General features: G+C 37.5%; 2 protein-coding genes across 3 annotated transcripts in view; both read right to left on the bottom strand.

Annotated features, from left to right (window-relative positions):
• Positions 1-4,224: 4,224 nt before the first annotated feature.
• On the bottom strand, positions 4,225-12,494 carry arl6 (ADP-ribosylation factor-like 6). 2 transcript variants are annotated; one of them, XM_007246681.4, is made up of 9 exons: positions 12,304-12,494; positions 10,485-10,630; positions 10,052-10,113; positions 9,903-9,971; positions 8,836-8,930; positions 8,155-8,284; positions 7,941-7,996; positions 7,225-7,237; positions 4,225-6,318 (listed from the first exon to the last, which is right to left on the bottom strand). In XM_007246681.4, the coding sequence occupies exons 2-9, from the start codon at positions 10,605-10,607 to the stop codon at positions 6,282-6,284; spliced, it is 585 nt and encodes a 194-aa protein (XP_007246743.1). In that variant the 5' UTR covers positions 10,608-10,630; positions 12,304-12,494; the 3' UTR covers positions 4,225-6,281. The 2 variants fall into 2 exon arrangements, with proteins under 2 accessions (XP_007246743.1, XP_007246744.1); XM_007246682.4 differs by lacking the exon at positions 7,225-7,237 and having other exon boundaries at positions 12,304-12,493.
• A 5,499-nt stretch (positions 12,495-17,993) lies between these two features.
• The window catches only part of epha6 (eph receptor A6), a 264,591-nt gene continuing 257,394 nt past the window's right edge, over positions 17,994-25,190 (bottom strand). The window contains exons 15-18 of the mRNA XM_022674654.2: positions 24,542-24,735; positions 23,182-23,331; positions 20,294-20,402; positions 17,994-20,062 (exon numbers count right to left, since the gene is read on the bottom strand). Of these exons, the coding sequence (XP_022530375.1) occupies positions 20,027-20,062; positions 20,294-20,402; positions 23,182-23,331; positions 24,542-24,735 (489 nt within the window). The 3' untranslated portion in view covers positions 17,994-20,026. The remainder of the gene's footprint in view (positions 20,063-20,293; positions 20,403-23,181; positions 23,332-24,541; positions 24,736-25,190) is intronic.

Genomic DNA, 25,190 nt, shown 5'->3' with positions numbered 1-25,190 from the left:
CATTCAAAATGCGGTGCAGTCTAAAACTAGGCTAGTCTGTATTGGGTAATATATAAAATATATTAAATTCCAAATAATGCATACATTAACTTCTGAACAATGTATTGTAAATACTGAATAATTTATAGTCATTATTAAATATTTACACTAATTACTAATTAAAGTGACAGTATAACAGGCCTGCAGTCTGCAGTCCTGCAAAGATTCAACATTTCCAAATCCAGCCAAAAACACACACTGATAACTAAGAGCACCTCTCCTCTCAGATGTGTGAAGCAGTATCTTCTCTAATTGCATCCCAGTGTCCTGCGACTGTATTCTGACAGCTCTAAACAGCTGTAAACAGCATATTTACATTTCAGAGCTATTATAGAGATGCTGGACAGAAGAGAAACAGAGAAAAGGCCAGGTGTTTAATAGCTGTTCGAATACCAGTCGAGGAAAATTCCGGAGGAAGCCAATTTAATGGTGATGGATCTTCTTCAACTCTGCCCAAACTCCACTAATTGAACTGGGAGAAAGGTTTGACAGCCTGCCATGAAGCTCCCAATTATCAGCAGCCAGGAGCTGCCTGCACACTGCCCATACAGATGTTGGGGGCTGTCTGTAGAGGAGCAGACCTGGTGAAGACCACTCTCCAGCGTTCAGCAGAAACTCAGACCACCTCTCCTTTAAGAGAAGGTCCAGATCAAACGCGGTTTAGTGCTGAAACGGGGAGTTTATGTAGATGTAGCTGTGGAGGGGAGTAAACTGCACCGGGGTAAACAGCAGCTGCTCCGGGGTGGGACAGCAGCCCTCTGGGTATCCTCCATGCTTTCTGCTTTACAGTGGCGCCTGTTGCGCCGCCGTCGCCGCGCGCGCCGAGAGGAGTTAATGAGCGCGAGAGCCACATCTGGTTCCGCGCCCTTTGAAGTGTGTCGAGGAGCGAGAGCGAGCAGGTCTGAAACCCAAATCCCCACAAAAACAAGCACACAACACTCAAATATATCCATATACAGGATGATATATGATTCTACCAAATCAATTTAATTAAGAGGAAAATGGATGATCAAAAGGAGTGGCATAAAGTTATCCAAAAGCAGTGTGTAAGACTGGTGGAGGAGAACATGATGCCAAGATGGTTGAAAACTGTGATTAAAAACCAGGGTTATTCCAACAAATATTGATTTCTGAACTCTTAAAACTTTATGAATATGAACTTGTTTTCTTTGCATTATGTGAGGTCTGAAAGCTCTGCATCTTTGTATTTGTTTTTTCAGCCATTTCTCATTTTCTGCTCTAAATAAATGCTCTAAATGACAATATTTTATATGGAATTTCGGAGAAATGTCTGTAGTTTAAATTTTTTTTATTTTAATGAAACATATACATATAAATAGCAAAATCAGAGAAACTGATTCAGACACTAAAGTGTCTCTTTTTTTCCAGAGCGATCACCAATATATTGCTTTATAATGTTCATCTATATATTTAAGAGCTATTAATTGCTAAATTAAACAGCTTTACATTGAAAAATAAATAAGATAAAACAAAAAATAAACAACCTACCAAAGTAAATGATGATTTAGAGTAAGCACATCATACACTGCTGCTACTACAAGCCAGATTTCAGCCTGTATTGTAAATGATGAGATTTCCATGCCCAAGACTGTATATATTATACTATATATGTTACTAAACCTGTGGTGTGTGAGATAAACACAAGGTGCTCTTGCTGCAAGTGCTGTACGGTGAGCTGATGCTGCCTAGTGGTTTCAGAGAAAAGTGCAGTCCACACAGAAACCCTATATATGAACAAGAAACTCACATTCAGACAAAACACAGCAACACATCACTGCACTGTAATATTAAAAAGAAGAAATGATGAAAAACTCACTTTTTGCATGCTTTTGTTTGTCCACTAAAGTCTCGACGGCTCCTATATACACTGCAAGTGCAAAACAATCCATCCACCCGTTTTCTGTCAGTCAGCTGAAAGAGTTTGGGAAAGTGTCAGGAATTATATAATTTGCTTCTATGAGCCGTTTTAGTGTCTTATCCCTAATTGTGACCCCAACCCTCACCTCTCAACCCCCAACAGAACCCCACCCACTAGATCAGTTAAATTACCTGCCATTTCAATATGCTGGTTGGGAATAAGATCAACTAGCAGACTTTGTCTGAAGGAGGGATCTGTACCTGCTGTTTACGGCAAGTCAGCAGATAACGAGTTAATGAGTTTTGTGCTTCTATCACAGTTAAGCATGAACGAGCTGGTTTGTGTTTTGTTGTTTAGCACAGGCTAACACTAGCATGTTGGTAAACACCCTGCATAAACATGGTGTGGCCAGCAACAGCTTATTTGCATAACGGTGTCAAAGCCCTTAAAGGGCTCATTCTGAAAAGGAATTGGCAAGATATGGGCTGGTTAGATGTCCTTTAATGTGAGACTGATGAAACATCTGGCCAGTGAGGTTGTTTGAAATGCTCTGGTGAGCTTTTGTTTATATTCCCCCCTGGTGTGACTTTACTGTCCGCCTAGTTTTTCACCCGTTCTTGGGCTCCATATCGCCTTATAAGGGTGTTTTTCCCACTTGTGTCCCAATTCACTAGCCGGGGCAGTGGTAATGTATTGGACCGCGACCTGGATGACACGGGTTCGACCCTGCGAGAGGAGCGGTGTGTTTATTTATTTTTTACTTTCTTCTTGGGTTTACCTGCTTTGAGATCAACTGTTCTGCAATTGGGTTCAACAAAACAGAATTTCTTTTTTTCATAATGGCTTTAAAAATATCTGGATTAATTGCAGACTCCTGATGTAGCGAATTTTTTTTGAGCCCACAGATTATTAACTTGTGTAAAAAGAGGTATAATATGCCCCTCTTTTACCACTATGTCCACTATGTCCAAATTTAAAACAGTATTTAAGTTTAATGATTTAGCTAGTCTACCTGTATGACCAAATTTATCAATCTGATCACACTAGTGGATTAGTGTGGTCATGTTGGTCTTGATGGTCATGCTATTGGTCGAACAATTCAACTAAACACATTTTGGTCTACTTCTTCACCAATTTGGACTACCTGATTGACCAGCTTCAGCTTAAGGTTATTATACTCTATACTGGCCATCTCTTAGACTACAGACTGTCTCAGACCACTGTCTCTAAATCCAGGTCTTCAGCTCAGGACGACATGATTTTATCAATAGAGAGGAAGCCCCCTGCTCCTGTATGTAATTCCATAAGCGACAGATGGGCTCCTGATTAGATGTCGCCATCTACTGCTGGTCTCGGTGCTCGTGCTGCACGGGGGTCTTAATGAGGGAGCATATCTGATTAGTCACGACCCAGGCTACAGGTCAGCCCCCCTCAGCAGCTGTTCTGGGAACAGTGTAGAGAGCCCCCCGGGAGCTGTTTTATCTCTCTCATTGATTACGCCACCACCGAGCCAGGGTAATACACACACACACACACACCTCTGCCTTCATCTAATGTATGACTGATCTGAATACAGTCTCCCAGAGAGCAGGACTCTTCATAAGGTTGTGTTTCATAAGGAAATATGAAAGAAAAAAAAAAACCCAAACATTTCAATATCTCTCTTTCACACACACAAAAGACACATCAAGACAGTCATTTTCATTTCTTTTTTGTTATTTGGATGCACCTATTTTTATGTATTTATGGAGATTTAAAGCAAATGTTATTTGAATGCAATGTATATTTGATTTATACTTTTAATAAACTGTCTTTTTGTGCCAAAGATAAACAGCATATTTTGTTTGTACTAGTGCATCTCAAAAACGTATTATAATTGAAAAGCTACTTTATTTCAGTTCAAAATGTGAAGCCAATGAAAACCCAAAAATCAGTCTCAGAAAATTAGAATATTATATAAGACCAATTGGTACTTTTGGCAGTGTGTGCAGTGTGCCAGGTCTGCTGAAAAATGAAATCTGCATCTCCATAAAAGTTGTCAGCAGCAGAGGGAAGCATGAAGTGCTGTAAGATTTTGTGGGAAAACAAAACTGCACTGACTTTAGACTTGATAATAAAACACAGTGGATCAACACCAGCAGATGACAGACATGACTCTCCAAACCATCACTGATCATCAGTAAATCCAAGCTGCTTGAGGTCTAGTGTGAAGTTTCCACCAATCAGTGATGGATTTTTTCCATTTTCTCAAATTTTTTCTCTAGATTTAGTACTGGCCCAATTTGATCAGAGAAAAAGCAAATCAATCAATGTTTCATAGAGACTTTATATTTTACTGATATACTTTTTACATATACATCCTAGCACAAGATACCTAAACAAGTCCAGATACAAACTGAATGGAAAACTTTACATTCTTTGAGCGCAAGAAACAAATTACAGCCGAGTCTAGAAGTTAAACATAAGAAAAACAAGAAAAGAAAAAAATAATCATCTCAGCATATTGTTGCTGTCATGCAAAATCAAATATATCTTCAATATGGCAACTTTAGAAATGAAGAGGGGGAAAAAACTCAATCTTAATGCAAATGTAAACACAATTTTAGAGCATTTCTATTGGCTCACTCATTATGAAAGCCAAATTATGTAACGAAAAAATGTAAACAGTTGCCAAAAATGGAGATCTAAGAATCTGCATGAAGGCAACACTGCTTTTGGAAAATAATAAAAAAAAAAATGGAATGTTAAATCAATATATTGTGTCAAATTGTCCATATTTTTCACCAGCATACATTCAGTACCCACATTCCTTGATAGCAAAGTGGCAAGCAACAAAGCTTTAGGTTTAAATGTGTTTCTTTCTAAGAAGTCTTGCTTTATTAAATATCCTGGATCTCAAGTCAATTTTTCTAAAAAACAAATCAGAACAAGTAAAAACCAACAATTAAACAGAAGGGAAATGCAGCAGACACGTCACTTGCCAACATAGACCACTGATGTTAACACTGAAGCATATACCTGGAAGAGGCCTTTTCCACTTAGCTGGATAACTTAAACTAATGGTATAGACCAAACCTTTTGAAAGGACAGTAAGCTTTTCTGTTTAAAAAAGGGTTTGTTTTTTTGGCTTAAAAAAAATCTGAAATTCACTAAAATGGTTTCCTTGATTAGCAACACAGATTTGGTTTATATGACCCTGTTTACACCTGTAAAATGCATGTAAAATTGATTTGCATGCATTTGGTATTAGAGATGGATTAAAATGAACAATTATGTCTAAATCCTATACAGAACAAAATTAAAAAGTTAAATACACACAGAGAATGGCAGTCAGATTCCTGTAAACAAACAAATGCGTTACACTATTTTTCCCACTATAAGGGGGACTTAAAATCCTTTAATTTTCCCAAAAATCGACAGTGCGTCTTTTAGTCTGGTGCACCTTATGTATGAATTTTACCAGTCAGGTTGTAATGAGCAGTAAAGTCACTCTGCTAAAGTACAGCGTTATACAGGAGTTTCAGTTTAGTTTGTGAACATGTGAACATACTAAAGTGGTTTGAATGATTCAAACCAGATTTGTATCTGTTTTAAATGAGTTTTGAGTGCATTTACACTTGATTTTATGTGGTTTGGCCTTATCCAAATATAATCCTGTTATTTGTGATAAATTAGATGATTAGGAGTAAACAGGGTCTAAATATTGCTCCCTTTGCTTTAATTGCATTTTAAGTAAATATTGCTAAAATACAATTAAAGCCTAATAATTATTCAATTTAAACCAGTCCAGATTAAACCAAACTCGTTTCAGACACCTGCTGACTATGCTGAGGTAAATGTAAGACTAAACAAGAGAAATGTGCAGGGATTGGTCTAATGTTATGTGGCTAACTAAAAAAAAAGAAAATACCTGCTTTATAAAGCTTAAAGAAACATTCAACTGCTTTGTGCTGTATCACTTAATGTTCTGCCAAATTATAGTAAAATTAGAGTAAAAACAATAAATTATAAAATATCTCTCTTCTCTTCAGCTGAGGTATAAAAGTGTTTGCAGTTGTTTCATTACTTTTTTTTCACATCTACTCTCATGAGCTCATGATGATACAGTACTATAAAAATCTAACTGCCTGTCTACAGTCGATGACTGATGATCTAAGAGTGGGAATAAAATATGAGATGCCACAAAATCAAAGCGAAACAGCTCATCTCACACTACCAGACTCTGAGCTTCCTAGTGTGGGGCTCCACAGACGACCCATCAGTCTCAGAAGCCGATGAAGGCGAGGCTTGATTTGATGTCTGTGGGTGGCGTTGGTTGCTATGGCGTGAGCAAGACGTGAAGGGCGTGAATTTTCTTTGTATTTTACGATGTTTTCACGTTCTCATCGTTCTGATCTGATCTGTTATAAAAAAGAAAGAAAACATACAACTTAAAGAGACGAGGGAACATTGACTAGATTTGAACGCTAGGCTTAGATTTAGACTAAAAATAGGGCATTTTGTTATCAATTGGGACACAAAGTAAAAACACAAAGGGTTGGATAATACAATAATGGATAATCAATTAACTCAAAACACGTTTTAAAATCATGGTAGAGATAATAGAGGAACATCCGGTTGCACAAGTTACACATACATCACAAAAATGATGGGATAGAAACAAGCATCATGTCCCATGACTTTTGCTATGTGTCAGGAAAGCTAAAGAACACTACACAGACTGAATTAAAGATTGAATGTGGATGTGAGTGAGTCGCTCATCTGTTCAAATGGACAATTCTAGCCAGATACCGCCGGTCATGATCATTATCAACCCCTGCACAGTGCTGTCCACTGTGGGTAGTAATTATTAGCCTTCTATGATGTAACTCCTCACAACTTATACAGGTGTGGGCATTCCCAAGCCGAGCCATGAAGTAATACTTTAAGACACTTCACTTGGCTTTTGGCACATCAGTGTGTATAAATACTCACTGTTCTGGGAAAAAAGAGACCAGTTAAAAATGATGAGTTTTTGATTTTACCAAATTGAAACCTCTGGAATATAATCAAGAGGAAGATGGATGATCACAAGCCATCAAACCAAACTGAACTGCTTGAATTTTTGCACCAGGAGTGGCATAAAGTTATCCAGCAATGTTCATTTTACTCAAACATATACCTATAAATTAGGTGGGTGGGTGTAAGTTGATACAGTCATAAATAACTGAATATTATCCAGGTTTATCTTCACAAAACACAGAAACTAGTCAAATTGCCCACAGTAGTTCACTACACCAACACGTTTCTGCTTATATAATACTTACAGTGCAATTTGTTCTTGGGTGAAAAAAAGAGAATAAAAACATATACAGCTGAATACATATATGTATATAGATTTATGGTGACAATACTATTTATTAATTTATTTATTGGAGTACGGTGGTAAATTTTCTGAAAAGAAAAAAAAACTGAAAAGAAATGCACTTGAATAAAATTCCCATGAATAAAACTGTTACATCAATACAAGTTTCGTTGTCAATATTTTGGATATAATATACATAGATCTAAAATTAAACAGAACTGATCAAAGGTGCATTTCATGATAACTATTCATCTTGGCAATTTATGAACAAAATAAGTTTAAGGTCAGGAATTTTAAAAGTGTTTCCTCAAAGGCGTTCTAAGTCTCTGAAATTTTGAACAAGTTTAAAGTAGGTCATTATTAATATAATAGATACTCCATATAAATTAGATTTTTGTTAGCATTTGATATAGTGTGTGTGATCCAATTACGTTTTCTAAACCAAATACTGAATTTCATAAAACTGTGGAATATTAGCGTCTGTAAAACGCTTGAGGTAGAACATGAGTAATGAAGGATTTTTTAAATCTTTGTACATTTGTTAACTTTTAAAACAAATTGTACATTTAAGAAGTAGAATGTTAAGAAATATTTAGCTGTACAAACATTGCTTGAAACCCAACCCTAATCCAACATTTAATACAGTAATATAACCCAGATAAAACTTGTAATGTGTACCTTGCAGCCAGTCGACTCCTTCCTGCAGACCCTCACCCTGAACAGCATTACTGGCACTGAAAAAAACACACAAACACATTCATACTGTTAGAGATATGAACAGGGCGAAGATTTAAAAATCTTCCTGTAAACTTAAAAGTCTAAACAACACAACTATTAATTACATATACATTCTTAAATGGCATTGGATGGAAAATCGCTTTCATTGTCCTACCAGATGTGCCAGGGCTTGTCCTTGATGTTCTCCAGACAGAGGAGCTGAGAGACCTTCACTGATGACAGTGCTTCCCTTAGATCCATCTTATTGGCAAAAAACAGGATGGGGATCCTCCTGTGCTTAATATCTACAAATATAAAGGGGGAGGAGATCAGCATAACCACAGATGGGTTTTAATCAACCAACATCCTGACCTCAATAACTAAGTATTTTTGTTGCTGAATACAGTCAAATCCTCAGACCAATGCTAGATCCAAAAGACTCAAAAATAAAGTAAAGACTCAAAACATGCAGGATAAACTCAGGATAAACTCTTTTTTTAAGAATAAGTATGTGTCCAAATATTTTGTCCATATCGTTGCTGTCCAATGAAAAACACTTATCTCCAAAACAGCAACTTTACATGAGAGAGAAAAAAACATGTAAACTTTCAATGGAAATTGATATAAAAAGAGTTTATTTCAGGTCATTTTGAAGGATTTCTTTTGGTCTATTTATCAAGAAATTTTGGCACAGTGTAAGGGACAGTTTGTCTGTTCAAATTATGTAGTAAACTTAAAATCGACAAAAATGGAGATAAGTGTTTTCCATTGGACAGTGACAATATAGTGTACATCAAATTGCATACTGGCTCTTTGATTTTATGCAATTTTAACAGACTCTCTATTCAAAGCTCACCGGGATGGTTCAGGAGGGTGTCTAACTCTTCTTTGGCCACCACCATTCTCAGCTTATCACTGCTGTCAATCACAAAGATGATGGCCTGACCCTCCCTGGACAAACAAGAGGCAAGTAATCAATAAGCACAATCACAATACTCATAATGTGATTCAATAACATGGTTAAAGCAGTAGTTATTTTAATACAGATCCTTATAATGTTTTAGGTATATTTTGACAGCTCTATACTATCCAAGCTATGTTCGCCTTGATAGCAAGGGCATTGCTATCTTAAACCCCGCAAACAGTTAATTTTTACGCCATCTGCCTGTGTTGTTTAAATAGAAACAGTGCTAGTATATATATATATATATATATATATATATATATATATATATATATACACTGATGGGTGTGGTGGTCTCGAAATTAGGTGTTTTCAGGTACGTTTGTGACATATTGCAATCTCAGCAATGAAAACACAGGTGTGCCACCGCTTAAGTAGACCCCAGCATATAATAATAATAGAAACAGGCTACAAAATCAGCCTTTAAACAATACAGAAGAAAAAGAACCGGGGCCGACTTTGTACACATCATACAGTAGTATGGAGACAAACACGTATGCTGCTGATTCCTGTATCTACTGTAACTGTAGAATATCCCCTATTGATAAACAGAGAGCCACTGTGTTATATCAAGTGCAGCGTCTACCATAAAATTTTTCAGCACTTCATGCTTCCCTCTGCTACTGACAACTTTTATTAAGTTGCAGATTTCATTTTGATTTTTGGGTTTTCATTGGCTGTAAGCCATAATCATAAACAATAAACAAAATAAACCTTTAAAATAGATCACACGGTGTGTAATACATCTTTATCATATATAGTTTCATATTTGTCAACTGAATTAATAAAATAATAAAAAAACTTTTAATTCTATTCTATTTTTTTTTGGTGCATCTGTAGGTGATGACAACAGGGTATAGTAGAGTTCTTAATCTCCAGGCCAGGCTTGGTTTGGACTATCAGGTGTGAAAACACCCTAGGAAAATCCTTAAAGATATTTTAAAATATGTTGTACTTACTTGTAGTAGTGCTCCCACAGGTTTCTGTACCTGCCCTGGCCCGACATGTCAAAGACTGTGAAAGACAAACTAAAAACAGAACAATGTGGTTAACCTTGAGAATTATTCCCAGACAATTATTGGAATATTAGTGTAGCACTGATTCTCACCTGGATGTCTTGAACTTCTCGATGCTAAAGCCGATGGTGGGTACAATGTCTTGCGCCTGAGCCTGTAAGCATTCAAAAACATTTAAAATGTTTCTCCATAAATATGATTGATATGAACTAAAGTGACTTCTGGCAATAGCCACCAGCTTCTGTGATAAATATTATTAGTAAGTATATAGGTATAAATGGGTAAACTTTTCTATTATACAAATTATGCAATTGTTTAAAATCAACTCAAATGACTGACAGCAGAACATGCTCTTAATTAATACAGTAATAAAAAGTAATGGCAGTATAAACTGAAGCAATTCATACAAGCACAAACACCTTCATATGCAATAAATGAAATTTATACACAGTGTAATAAAAGATGTCTGAGATGATCTACTGAAGTCATTTCTGGCTGACGTAAAGAGGTGACAGAATCGCTCACATTGGTGGGCTTCAGCTGGTTGATGATGGTGGTCTTCCCGCTGTTGTCCAGCCCCAGGCACAGCACATTCACTTCTTTCTTTTTCAAGCCCAGCCATCCGGCCAGCTTATCGAAGAGCCCCATTAGCCTTTATAAATGGGGCCGCTCTGTTCAAAGCAAACAGTTTAAAGCAGGACAGTCTGATGTAAGTTGAGGTAAATGTAGTCTTGTAGTCACATTCATTTTTTATACCCCTTCCCCTTTCGAGTGTAACCTGGCTTTCAGATAACAGCTGTGCTGAACTCGTCAAGAGTTAATTACTTTAATTTCTTTCCTCTCTTAATGTGTTTGAGAGCATCAGTTGTAAAGTTGCGAATATGTAGAGTTGGTATACAGTGAATAACTCTATTTGAGTAATGTTCTAATCCATATTATGGCAAGAACTACTCAACTAAATAAAGAAAAAAATTGACTTGGATTTAATCTGAAAAATTTCAAGAAATGTGCAGTCGCATTGACCATCATTGAAAAAACGGATGGAACTGGCACTCATCAGGAAAGAAACCCCAGGACAGAAAGAGCAAGAGTTACATCTGTTGTACAGGTCCAGACCTTGGTATAAACCCCAAGGTTCGGTAAGATTTCGGTATGGTTGGTGGAAAAAATAAAGAGGCTGTGCATTCTGCAAAGAGAAAGACAGACGCATGAGTGAGAGAAAAAGAGAGAGAGACAGACGGTGTGAGAGAGAGTCAGTGAGAGAGAGACAGGCGGCGTGAGAGATTGAGACCCGTGAGTGAGTGACAGAGAGAGAGACAGGAGGCATGAGTGAGAGAGAGAGAGCAGGCAAGACAGACAGCGAGAGAGAGAGAGAGAGAGAAGGCAGGCGGCATGGGTGTGTGAGAGAGAGAGAGCGATTGAGAGAGAGAGAGGGAGACAGATGGCGTAAGTGAGAGTGAGCGAGAGACAGGCGGCGTGAGTGAGAGAGAGACAGACAACGTAAGTGAGAGTGAGCGAGAGACAGGCGGCGTAAGTGAGAGAGAGAGAGAGAGTGAGAGAGAGAGTGAGAGAGAGAGAGAGAGAGAGAGAGAGACAGGCGGCGTGAGTGAGACAGAGAGAGCAAGCGAGCGAATTATCTGCGTTTCTGCGCGCGCTCTCGCTCTCTCTGCTTGTGTGCTCCAGTCTGCACCGTTTCCAGTCAGAGCTAAACTTCTCAGGGCAGACTATGGGCTACAAGAAAAGCCGAACAGTTGTTGTGCCGAAATCCGACTCCCCTTCGGCACAACACCGTTACACCACACTAGCTACTATTTTAAAACCATTGATTTCAGGAGAAACACTGAATGAACAGGAGTCCCAGTACCTTTGGACATTAGCGGAGTGATAAGTAATAAACTCAGGCAGGAGCAGCAGCTGTTAGCCGGCTATCAGTCTTTAATCCGATGAGCCACTTCAGTTAGCAGCTCGATGTATTATTAGCGTGTTAGCTAGGCCTGTTATCTTAGCTTAGCTATTTTACACGGTATTAATCAGTAAAGCTAGTTAGAGAGCTCTCTGTTGGTTAGATAAATAAATACGCAATACAGCTCTTTGTTACGTTACCTGGTTTAATACATACATAAATAGCTAACCAAGCTAGGCTAACTTACTTAGCATTATAGAGGTGGGAAACCCAGGTCCAGAAAGTAAAAATCCATCCCAGGGTTTTGTACCAACTGACAGGGCGGCTGAGCCGTCGGTACAAAACCCTGGGATGGATTTTTACTGTTTCCCACATCTATAATACTTTAATATATGTGGCTAACTAAGCTAGTTACGCTATCTAAAAGAAAGCCTAGCTCACCGCCGGGTCGTGTCTCGGTGCTCCGCAGCTCCACTCAGCGTCCAGACAGTCCTGAGCGCATATCACAGATATAATAACCGGTATTCATTCAGTTAAATCGCATATTTTTGCCGCAGCAGCGGCGGCTAATCTCTGCAGTTAACCACCACCAGCAGCAACAGCAGATACTATATTTACTGCTGTTGCTTAGAAACCAGCGCTGCAGCTGAACAGCGACCACCAGCGGCCAGACCCCGCGCTGCAGCTCCACTGATAAGAGGAGTTCTCCTGATTTATCCTATTTATTCCCTTCAGTTAATAATTTGTTGCCACATTTTAATTGTAAACAATTATCACTTATATTAACAAATTGTTCCCTTTTTTAAAATAAATAGTTATATTGATTTTATGTTCTTTAATTTATTTTTTTGATTTATTACATTTTCCCCATAATTTTAAATGATAATTTGTTCCTTTAATTGAATAATGAATTCCTTTGACGTATTAAAATATTCCCATAACTTATAATTTATTTATTGAGTTGTTACTCATTAATAAATTGTTCCCTTGATTTCTAAAATTGATCCTCTGATTGAATTTAATGTTTAATGTTTAATTTAATTTGACATTAATAATAATTTAATAGTCCCTTTATTTATCAAATAGTTTCTTTCATTTAATAAATAGTTCCCTTTATTTAATAAGTTGTCTTTGTGGATTAATTATTAGGTATCTTAATTTAATAAATAGTTTCTCTCATTTATAAAAGTTTGATTTAATTAATTATTCACATAATTTAAGAAATAGTTCCCTAGGTATAATACAATGTATGCCATGATTTACTGATGATCATTATTAAATGAACAGAATGGATTTTTAAGTTCAAGAGTGTAACAAGTAGTGCTATCATATGAAATATGCACTATGAGGACAAAAGTAATGGGAAGTGTGGAAAGTGTGAGGTGTGTCCAGCAGGGGGCGCTACTACCACACAGGTCTCACAGAGAACTGGCTTTATGCAGTTTAGTGGATGTAATAAATTCTCAGTAAGTTCCCACGATTTAAAAATCCATTCCTTCAATTTAATAACTAGTTTACTCATTTTAACAACGTGTTCCCTCAATTTAACAACCCATCCTGTCAGTTGAATAACTTTGTTCCTTAATTTAACAAACTGGTTAAGTTTAATAAACGTTTTCTCATTGCCTTATCCATCTGTTCCTTTAGTTAAATAAATCAGTCCTTCTCTTTGGGGAATACTAAAACATAATTTGAGAAAACAAATTATTAAATTAAGAGAGTTTGATTATTGGATCAAGTGTTCGTGGCTATAGATATTGTTTATGTATACATATAAAAAAAATATTGGACATGTTACAATTTATACACTGGATACATTTATACAGTGTATACATTTAACATATCCAATAAATGAGAAAAATGTTTATAATCAATATTGGACATGTTTATAAATTTATACATTTGCTTTTTTATGCAAGAAAATATCAAACCTATTAACTATTAATTAGAAACCCTTTGTGCTATTTAATCTTTTTTACCAGCAAAAAAAACAAAAAAACATATTTTTGTACAGAAATCTGTATAAAATGTACTAAAGTACTTTAAAGTGAAGATTATTTATGAATATATTATTCTTTATATGTGTAATAATGTGCTCATTCAGAGTAAATCTTGTATAGAGTAACAGTGTGTTGTTATACACAGTGTTTGTATGAAATTTAACCACATTTTTAAGATCATGCCACAACATCTCAATAGGATTCAGGTCAGGACTTTGAATATGACGCTCCACAGTGGTTGGCCGGCAACTCCTGGGAGGGTTCACCACTGTTTCATGTTTTCGCCATTTGTGGATAATACTTCTCACTGTGAGTCCCAAAACTTTAAAAAGGGCTTTTCTTTTTTTTTACCTTCTTGATAGACTGATAGATGTCAATTACATACTGTCTCATTTGTTCCTAAATTCCTTTGGATAGTAACAATTCAGTAATCAGGCCCGGGTGTGGTTAGAGAAATTCAACTCAGTTATGTTTTAACTGGGGCGGGGTGTGGGGGGCAAACACTTTTTTACACAGGGACATGTAGGTTTGCATTTCTTTCCCCCTTGATAAAAAAATCCTTTATATAAAAAAAATGTTTACTTATGAGTGACAAAAATGCAAAAAAAACCCCACTTTTTCACACCACTGTGTTTTCAATCAGAGATGTTTAAGTTGCCATTGACCACTTTTCTATTGGTTTCTGGCAAAGTCTATTTGCATATTGGATGCCCGCACATCAGTTTCTGCCACTCACCATCAGTGTGTAGTCAATCCCCTCTGGCCTTAATGCTATAGGCTTTTAGAACATTTCACTCTATAGTATTAAAAAATATATATATACTAAATAAATCTATTTTGATTCTCTCAATTTATGTGGTAGACTAAAGCCCAATATGGATAGGATTAGTTTCTCAGGGGTTTCTGGGGTAATTCATTGGGGTCCTCTGTGATTTTATTCCCGTCCGGAACAACCATGTATGTGTTTTTTTCTCAGACGTCCTCTGAAAAAAAATTACAGGCTGAATTACCTACAGTTTTTCTCTGAACTCTGTGGTCCTCAAGTAATTTTAGTCCTGTCCGGACGCACATCTCTGAGTTTCATCTCCTCGCGTTTAATAAAATAGCTATTTGTCCTTGTTTTTCCATGGTGTTTTTCCGTATAGGTCAATTCAGGCATAATAAGCTATTTAATTTACTTAAAACTATTTAACGCAACAAAATAAAGTAAATTCAACTCATCCAGGATAACAGTGTACAGGTTGGTGGTTTAAAAAGCACAGGAGACACAGGGCATCCATTATCTTTTATTTTTTACAAACACCCAGCCTAATCCACTTTACCTCTTTTTAAAGCCATTATAAATTATAAAAAATAATATACAATTAGATTACTATTCACTATACATTATAGTGTGTATTGACCTGATTAACCAGTTTTCCCTCTCGTCTGCTGGAGTTCCAACTGCTGCTGTCTGCTTCAGTCTGGCTGTGTGTGCAGCAGCCGTCTGCGCTGACTGCGCTCCCCGTCCTGAACACATGTTCAGCTACGCGGAGTCACCAGCCAGACGTCTGAGGAGTGCAGACTCTGCATGTGACAGGTTACTGTATATATATATCTATAGCTGTGTGTGTGTGTGTGTGTGTGTGTACAGTTACTGTGTGTGTGCTACATGTTAAAGGGCCCATATTCTATAAGTTTCTCTATTTTTTATGCTAAAAGCAGACAAACATTTTTTACATGATCACATTTCATTCTCTCTTTATTTCTGTGCCTTTAAGACAAATAGTGAAGAATATCATATAGTTGCACCCAGAAGGAATCAACTGACAGAAACGAAACTTGGTGGGTAGCTGTGCCAGACTGTCATGGACTGTAATTTATGATGCCAGATCACCTCTGATTTTCATTACAGGCAATTTTACAGGCCAACTTTACATTAACAAGGTCCTGAAATCAGCAGCCCTACCTTTTCTGAACGCATTCACTTGCTTTGAATGCACTTAAACTTTTTGATTAGTAGAACATTTAATGAATGTTAACGCTCTAAGAACGTTCAATCTGTCAAGTTTTCTTGATAATGTTCTAAGAACATTTTTCTTTAATGTTTTCAAATGTTCTGGTAACTTTGCTGCAACTCATGTCAAAGTTTTAATGTTTAGTTTTGGGATTGTAACCTGTAACGTTTCCACGATGTCTGTATGCATCTATTACTTCTACATTATATAAGAAACATTCTAATTATGTTGTGATGCAAACCATTATTATGTCACATTTTCAAAACGTTCCTGGAACATTATTTTAGACCGCTTAAGAGTTCACACAGTTTTAAGAGTTCAGAAATCAATATTTGGTGGAATAACCCTGGTTTTTAATCACAGTTTTCATACATCTTGGCATCATGTTCTCCTCCACCAGTCTTACACACTGCTTTTGGATAACTTTATGCTTTTACTCCTGGAGCAAAAATGCAAGCAGTTCAGCTTGGTTTGATGGCTTGTGATCATCTAACTTCCTCTTGATTATATGGTATTCCAGAGGTTTTCAATTTGGTAAAATCAAAGAAACTCATCATTTTTAAATGGTCTCTTTTTTTTTTTTCAGAGTTGTATATCTACATTTTTTTTATCACACTTTTTATCACCCCATTTTAGCTATACACTAGTTATGCACCAACACTAAGAGGTTAAAGACTGGCACAAGCCTCCTCCGATACATATGAAATCGGCCACCGCCTCTTTTTAATCGGCTGCTGATGAAGCGTCACTGGGTATCCAGCTCGTTTGGAGGAAAGCACAGCGACCCAGCTCTAACACATCAGCTAACAGACGTCTGTGCTGACCGACATCACCTTGGAAGTGATGAAGGGAGAGAGCACCATCTACTGTACTCACCCAGAGAGAACAGCATGGCCAATTGTGCTCTCGCTCAGACTCCGGCTGCTGATGCCAAGAAGCATGAACAGTCCATTGGACCACTCGGAGCCAACTTTTATTGATATTTCCAATAAATGGCATTGCAGTATCACACATCTTTCTGGGTGCAACTATAACAGTATTTTTGCAACCATTTTTTTTTTCGGACGACGATTGTATGTAGATGTAGACGAAATCTTGCTCTGATTGGAAGCATTTTAAAAACGGATGGAGCTAAACTGCTGTAGGCTGAGTAAACATTCACACACGACTTCATGTGAATATGTTTTTTTGGAAGCGGTCGTGACATCAAAATCCTAATTAACTCAAAAACAGGCTGTTTTTACAGCTTAATATGAATATACTGTATGTAAGGATGTACTAAATGGACTGGGGAGTGAACTGTAAGCTTCAGAACAGTACCAGTGTTTGCATATTATGATAAATAAATAAATAAATGATAATTAAATAAATTATAAAGAAAAGTAAGGTAAGGTTCAGTTTTAACGATATGGGCCCTTTAAGAAAGCAACGGAGAGCATCATACTGGTTTATTGTAATTAAGCACGCTAACCTGGAAGGTGTGTGTTTATGTACGTGAGATGAGAGAGGGATATCTAGGGTTTTTCTCTCTCTGCTACACAGCACCCTACATTCAACCAGGGCATTAGATTTAACCCATTCATGTCCAGAAACTACGCTCAGATCTGATTCTGATTTTAAATGAATGGACATGTGTATGATTATGTTTGAATATATGGATAAAGAGGTAAAATTACCCTTTGTTTAATAAATTACATGACATTTTACATTTTGAGCTATCATATGTGGTTGGATCAAATGAATTTTAGTTTTAGTCATTATTACAAGAGCTTATGTTGAAATGAGATATTGTAGCATAAAAATGATATTTTATGTTTTATTTAAAGTTATGAGAATGTATCTGCTTATTATAGGAGGTTCTGATAAAATTGCAACATAATATGATAACATTAAAGATATCTCATTATAAATACACACAGGTTATTAGGTTTTTGTCATAATTACAACAAATGTTGTCTCTATCAGATAATATGGCATTAAAACAAGATACTGTATCATAATTAAGAGCTGTATTCCATAATTACGACATAAGATCTCGTAATAATGACTTGTTAAATATTGTTTTTTTTTGTTGTTTGTTGTTTCTGTACTAAATAATGTATCGTCGCTGTCCAAATAAAAACAAGTATCTCAGTTTTTTTTTTTTTTTTTTTGTTAGTTTACTACATAGTTTGAACACACAACCCGTCCTGTACACATTTCTTAATGAATGGACCAATAGAAATTCTCCAAAATGACCTAAATGAAATAAACTCTTTTTACATTGTCAATATAACTAGTTTACTCATTTTATCAATGTGTTCCCTCAAATTAACAACCTGTTCCATTAGTTTAATAACTCATTTCTTTAATTTAAGTTAACATACTTACATTTAATTTTTTTTCCCATCTGTTACCTCATTTAAATAAATCAGTCCTTCCGTTTAGACAGTAGTTCCCCCAGTATAACCATCTATTCAATTTCATGGAACAAATTATTGAACTGAGAGAACGATTTAATAAATTAAATCTCTAAATATTTATTTCTAAAAATGTTATGATTTTAATGTACCATATTTTTCGGACTAGAAGGCAAAGTTAAAATCCTTTAACTTTGCTTTTATAATCCATTGCTCCTTATGTATAATTCTACCAGTCAGGTATTAAGGAGCAGTAAAACCACTCCGCTGAAGTACAGTGTTATAAGAGTGAATTTCAGTGAAGTTTCTCCAGCACTAAGGCTGGGTGCAGCAGTATTAGCATTAGCCGCGCTAGCTCTTTTGCCGTTCAGAGGTGAGTATATTGAACTGTAGTCTGCATGGTTGACGTGATAAAACCAGCTATGTGGGACGAACCGCTAGCTGATACCACCCTGGGTTACCGAAACACTCAGGGTTCCTTAGTCTAGTGCTATCGGACTGCATTTGCGTCCCGCTAGTGCTACAGTTAGCGCCTAATGCTAATGCTGCTGCCTCCAGCCTTAGTGCTGGAGAAACTTTACTGAAAACTCAACCTTGGACAAAAAATATTGGGAATCTAAGCTTACTGTAAATAAACGGAAGCACTTTACTTAACCAAATAAATGTTTTTTAGGAGAGAAATCTGTGTAGATTAATATCCAGGTGCCTCTCCCAGTTTCTCCATTAGAAGGGAAACATGGCGACACCCTTGGTCACTTCAGTGTAGGCATTCTTACTAGTGTTGCTTAATGCATAATAATTTTATTATTATGTTTTGCATTGGACAGCGACGATATAGACTAAGAAAAATGTAATTTTTTCCGTTTTTCAGGACATGAATGGGTTAAGAAGGAGTTAAGTTAAGAAGGTAACAATCTTCTGTGTCTCACACAAGCGACAAAATTCAGCAAACGACTCTAAAACTCTTGTGCATCCCAGCAGAACATGTCGGAGTCTGGAGAGTCGAAGTGTGTACAGCGTGTACAATTCTGGAGTATTGACGTGTCAGGCCTGACGCAGGAGCACGAGGCGAGGCGAGGCCATGGCTTTCAGTCTTCTAAAAGGTCAAAGATCGTTCTTGTATGGCATAGCTTGAGCTTGACTGCCTGAGGAGGTCTATGGTTTTTGATCTGAGTGTTTTTTTTTATCATCTTTTTTCCCCGTTTTTTTTTTCTCTCTAACAGAGTGAGATACTGCTTTCTGCTCCAGATCTCGGCTCGCTCTTTTCTCGACGCTCTGAAAAGACCGCACATATTGCTGAGGAGAAACGATAAATAAGTAAAAAAAATAATAATCTAAACAAACGAACGAACAAACGGAAAAAGAACCACGTACACCTACATAGAAATACCAGCATAAATATCTGATGTGATAAATAATGGGTTAATAGCCATAGAAATCCACTGACATTCAACAGTCTCTCTCGTTTCCCAGAGGCTCCGGGAAGTAGCATGATGAATAAACGAATAAATATCTCTTTAAGACACATACGCGTTACATTAAAATAGCAAATATAACTATTAAAAGTTCTCGTCTGACGGTGAATCCGGCCAGTCGCGGGAGGACTGGCGGACGTGACATCGCCGGGACACGACAGAGCCGTGCCGCGCTCTCGCTGTACCCTGATTGGCTGTCCATCTTCTGCTTGCTTCCCTTCAGCCTGGAGACGAACAACCAACGACATTCAGAGTCTCTCAGAGAGGCCCTTCTTCTTTTCTCTTTCAGCAGTTTATTGGAAGTTCTGAAAGGCCAGCTGAGGAGGAGTCTGGAGAGAAAGCCAAAGCATTGCAGTTCTCTGAGTGCGGTTGGTAAGACAGATCAGGCCTGACTACTGTGTGTGTGTAGATGTGTACATGTGTAGATTTATGAATGTCTGTGTGTGTGTGTGTGTGTGTGTGTATATATGTATATATGTATATAAATGTGCATGTATTGCAGAGTGTGTGTGTGTGTGTGTGAGTGTGTGTGTGTGAGTGTTCGCTGGTCCGTCTCATACATGGAAGCCACTCTGTTGAATGTGGAGGAGCTGCAGTCGTAGCGTCTGTATGCTGCTCACTATCCTCCTCTGGTGGCCAATCAGAGACACACCGATCCTCCTGACATCACTGAAGAGAAAACAGAGGGAATAAAAGCAGGTTAGGAAGAGTGTCACAAAAAACAGGGCCCAGGTTCCCAAAATCATCTTAGCATTATAAACAGTGTTCTCAAGTCTCACGCTTTGAGCATGTGACACACGCACCTCTGCGAGTTCACACGCCACACATGGTATTTCTCACGCTTGCCAATCCATCGGCTGTATATTATAATGTACTCTCGTTGAGCCAATCAGAATATAGATCGCTCTGTTGTTAGGCAGACCTAGTCAAAGAGGGTGGAGTTTCAGCCAGAACAGCTGCAAAAAACTGCGCACACCCACCACCATCAGCAACCCTTAACCCCATCTCACCCTCCCCCCCACCGGCTAGTCTTACTCCCACCAAACTTCAAAACTTGAGAGCCGTGATTATAAACTTTTTAGCCATTTTAGATCTCCAGTGATGGAAAAAAAAGTAAGAATGCTGTTTTCTGTCTGCAATGCACAAACAATTAGAGAAGACTAATATTATACTATAAAATCTATATAGCAAATAAATCAAATTAACTAAAATAATTAATCTTTTTTTATTATTGCCATTGCATTGGAATCTGCATTGGAAAATGTAATATATTTTAGATTTTATATTGACCTTTTTTATTTCATAAACCATCCCTAAACAATTTAAAAACATGATTAAAAAGCGTTTTAAATATCATCGTATTTTTCATTTTTCTCACTATAAGGCACACTATCAGTAAACGTATATTTTCTGGTCTATTTTCATACACAAGGTGCACTGGATTATAAGGCACATTTTTAATGCAACACCTGCGATGGATTGGCGGCCTGTCCAGGGTGTATCCTGCCTTCCGCCCGATGCCTGCTGGGATAGGCTCCAGCCCCCCCCCCCCCCGCGACCCTTCACGGATTAAGCGGTTGACAATGAGATGAGATTTTTAATGCAACACTAGTAAGGAACAGGGGTGTTGCCATGTTTCTCTTCTAATTCAGCAGGCCTCGCCACAAGGTGGTGGTGGTGGGGTAGTTAACTAAGTTAAGTAAAGCTAAGCTAAATAAACAAAACTGTAATTCTTTAAAAAAAAAAAAAAACACTTTCTTTTAATTTCTTTTAAACGAGCACCGGCTGTTAATCTACACAGATTTTTCTCCTGAAAACGATTTATTTAGATGAGTAAAGCGTATCTGTTTATGTACAGTAAGCTTAGATTCACAAATTTCTCAAGCACTAAGGCTGGAGCATTAGCATTAGCAGCTAACTGGATTTAGGTATGTCTTATAGTGCGAAAAAAGTAAAGAGAGTAAATAGCGAGAAGATTCTGTGTTTCAGCGTTTATATCTGTGCAGCTGAATCTGCTTTAGTACAGAACACTGACAATTTTGGTGCTGTGCTTTTAAACACACTGTTTTTAATGCGAGGGACGTGTGGAACAGATGTAGTAAACAGAGTATCGCTGCTGCGAGCAGTGAACGCTGCACGTACAGCGCTCAGTGTGTAAACAGCATGGAGCAGCAGCAGAGACAGCGTTTGTGTTACGGTTGGGGTAGGTGTGGGATCCAAGTGCAGAGCAGATATGAATATATAATGGATATATATATATTTATATATATTTATATACTTATAAGGATATAGTTTTATTATGTATTATTTAGTTCTAGTTATGGTTTTGGGATAGTAATTTTAAATGTGTTGTGCTTAAGAGACTGGAGAATGGGTGAGAAAAAAACCCACAAGAGATGTGGGAAAAAAGGCGGGAAACAGAAAAAGGAAATGCCACGAAATGGCTTGTACCAACAAAAGACAGCTTTAAACTTCAATTAAACCAAACTAAAACACAACCAAACTTAAAACTGGCTGAGCACTGCTCAGTCCTCTCTTTGTGCTCTCTTTAAATATATTTTCTTTTCTTTTCTTTTATTTTCTTTCTGTGTGGCTTTCTTTTCAGACCCATTCTTTCTTTTGAGACCACCTTTCGCTTTTCTTTTTTTTTCCTATTCTTTTTGTGTGGCTTTCTTTTGAGATCACCTTTTCTTTTATTTATTTATTTTTTTTATTTTATTTTCGTGTGGCTTACTTTTCAGATCACTTTCCTTTTTTGAGATCACCTTTTCTTTTATTTATTTATTTTTTTTATTTTATTTTCGTGTGGCTTACTTTTCAGATCACTTTCCTTTTTTGAGATCACCTTTTCTTTTCTTTTCTTTTCTTTTAATTTACTTTAGTTTCCCCTCTAGTACCGGTCACCCCTCTGTGAAGGTGCAACAGTGAGGTCTGGTTTCACTGAGGTTTATATAGGGTACTGCACAGGTGCAGCTGGTTGACACTAATCACCGCTGGGGATTCTGGGAGTTGGGGATTTGGGATCCCCCTCTACCATTTCCTCCCCTATGTCTACCAGGCCCCTCTACTGGCAGCCCGCGGCATCACTGCCCATCACAGTTTGTTCATACCAGTATATTGTCTGGCTAATATATGAGATTAAACTGCACCTTATCAGCAGTTTAGCTCAAACAAAAAGCAGTATATTTGGTAGCTGGGTCAAATCGAGACCAGATCATATTCTTACCACAAGAAAAAAAATCTGCACATTGGGAGGGGGATGGGCAGATTACAGCGGAAGTTGGGGTCAAACTTGGTGACATAAATAATTTTTCAAAATTATAATTAAATTAATAATTAAAATAATAATTAAAAGTAGCACATTAGTAGCTTTGAGGACATAACTTATGTAGAATTGAAGTTGTTAGTAGATAAAATGTAGATTTAAATCTTTCAGTGTGTCACTCACTCAATACTCATGCTGGAGATGGAGTCCAGGGTGGTGTACCCTGCTGCTATGAAGTTGTTCTTGTACTGACTCATTTTAATGGAGTCAAGCCAGTCACCGATGGAGATGAAGAGAGGGTAATCAGGCATGTCTTCTGGAGATTCTGGTAAACTGTGCGCACACGGAGAAGACAAATATCACAGCATTTCAATTAAGCAGCAGGGAAGAGATCAGAGAGAGCACAGTGAGGTACAAACCTCACACAAGACAAATATAACAACGTTTCAATTAATCATGATAGATAATAATAGTGGGTAGTTTTCTTCCCTACTAATCTTTTTGCTGTAGTACTTCATAATATTTGGTTTTACATTTCTTAGGATATTTTCACGCTTAAAAGTCCAGACCAGAGTCTGAACCAAGGTTCACGTGTTTAATAAGCTGTATATTAGGACTGGGAGGTACAGTAAATCAAATTAATTTGGTTAATTGTATTACTATTTTGATGCAGTTTTCAAAATGGGATAATTGAGATAGTACAGCTTTACATATAGAAGCTGTCAGAGTGAATCTCAGTAGACAGATATTTGATTCTGTCAGAAAAATGTAAAATAGCCTTTTATGTGCCATTGATTTTCATCTAAACAATAAGAGCAATGTATACAGCTCTGGAAATAATTAAGAGACCACTTCAGTTTCTGAATCAGTTTCTCTGATTTTGATATTTATAGGTTTATGTTTGAGTAAAATGAACATTGTTGTTTTATTCTATAAACTACAGACAACATCTCTCCCAAATTCATAAAGCAAAGAAAACAATTTATAAAGTTTTAAGAGTTCAGAAATCAATATTTGGTGGAATAACCCTGATTTTTAATCACAGTTTTCATGCATCTTGGCATCATGTTCTCCTCCACCAGTCATACACACTGCTTTTGGATAACTTTATGCTGCTCACTCCTGGTGCAAAGATTCAAGCAGTTCAGTTTGGTTTGATGGCTTGTGATCATCCATCTTCCTCTTGATTATATTCCAGAGGTTTTCAATTTGGTAAAATCAAAGAAACTCATCATTTTTAAGTGGTCTCTTCATACAGCAGTCATACACTTAAATGTCCTTCAAATGTCCTTCTATATCAACTTCTGTGAAATTACAAAACTCCTATATATACTGTAACTGTAGATTTACCCTTATAAACAGAAATAAAGGAATCTGAAGGGCAATTCAAGCTGTTTTTACAGTTCTATAGATTCATACTGTACACATTCAGTGCTGTAGGGCAGAATTATGGCTGGAATTCATGTAGAAGTTGTGCAATGTAATCTGTGCTTTATTTAAGGTAAGTATAAAGCAGGTCTAACGGCAGTGGGCGGAGCTCTACCTGTGCACGTCCTCCACCAGTGTCAGCAGGCTGCTGGGGTTGCGGATCAGCTTGTCCAGAAACGTGACCACGTCGTGAAAGCGTGGCCTCTGGCTGCGTTCCTTCTGCCAGCAGTGCAGCATCAGCTGGTGCAGAGCCACGGGGCAGCCCATTGGGGCGGGAAGCCGGTAGCCCTCCTCAATGGAGAGGATCACCTGAGGAGAGACATTAAAACATAGAGTATTAAAACAGTGAATTTAAAAAGCAGTTATTTTAATTGGTCTTTTTTTTTCCAATTAAGCTAGGGCCAATTGTCCCACCCATTCAGCTGCTACACAGCTGTGTTTCCCCTATCACTAGAGATGCCACAACACAAGGAGGGTGAAGACTAGCACATGCCTCCTCCAATACGTGTGAAATACAGACTCCACCTCTTTTCAAACTGCTGCTGATGCACCAGCACACTTGGAGGAAAGCGCAGCGACTCTGTTCTGATACATCAGCTCACAGACCCCTTGTGCTGATCGACATCACCCTAGGAGTGATAAGGAGGTAGAGCGCCATCTACCCACCCAGAGAGAGCAAGGCCAATTGTGCTCTCTCAGGGCTCCAACAGCTAATGGCAAGCTGCATGATCGGGATTCGAACCAGCATTTCGAATGGTGGCTTT

Source organism: Astyanax mexicanus, chromosome 21, assembly GCF_023375975.1.
Source record: "Astyanax mexicanus isolate ESR-SI-001 chromosome 21, AstMex3_surface, whole genome shotgun sequence".
NCBI lineage: Eukaryota > Metazoa > Chordata > Actinopteri > Characiformes > Acestrorhamphidae > Astyanax > Astyanax mexicanus.
Note: the sequence above shows the minus strand (reverse complement) of the source record. Positions and strands in the feature narration are given on the sequence as shown.

Bases quoted from the DNA above. Each gene is read 5' to 3' on its own strand.
- arl6 (XM_007246681.4), bottom strand. From the start codon at position 10,607: ATGGGGCTCTTCGATAAGCTGGCCGGATGGCTGGGCTTGAAAAAGAAA. The intron at 10,114-10,484 runs GTGAGCGATTCT...GAATGCTTACAG, and splicing joins ACCAGCTGAAGCCCACCAAT to GCTCAGGCGCAAGACATTGT. The intron at 9,972-10,051 runs GTGAGAATCAGT...TTCTGTTTTTAG, and splicing joins GAGAAGTTCAAGACATCCAG to TTTGTCTTTCACAGTCTTTG.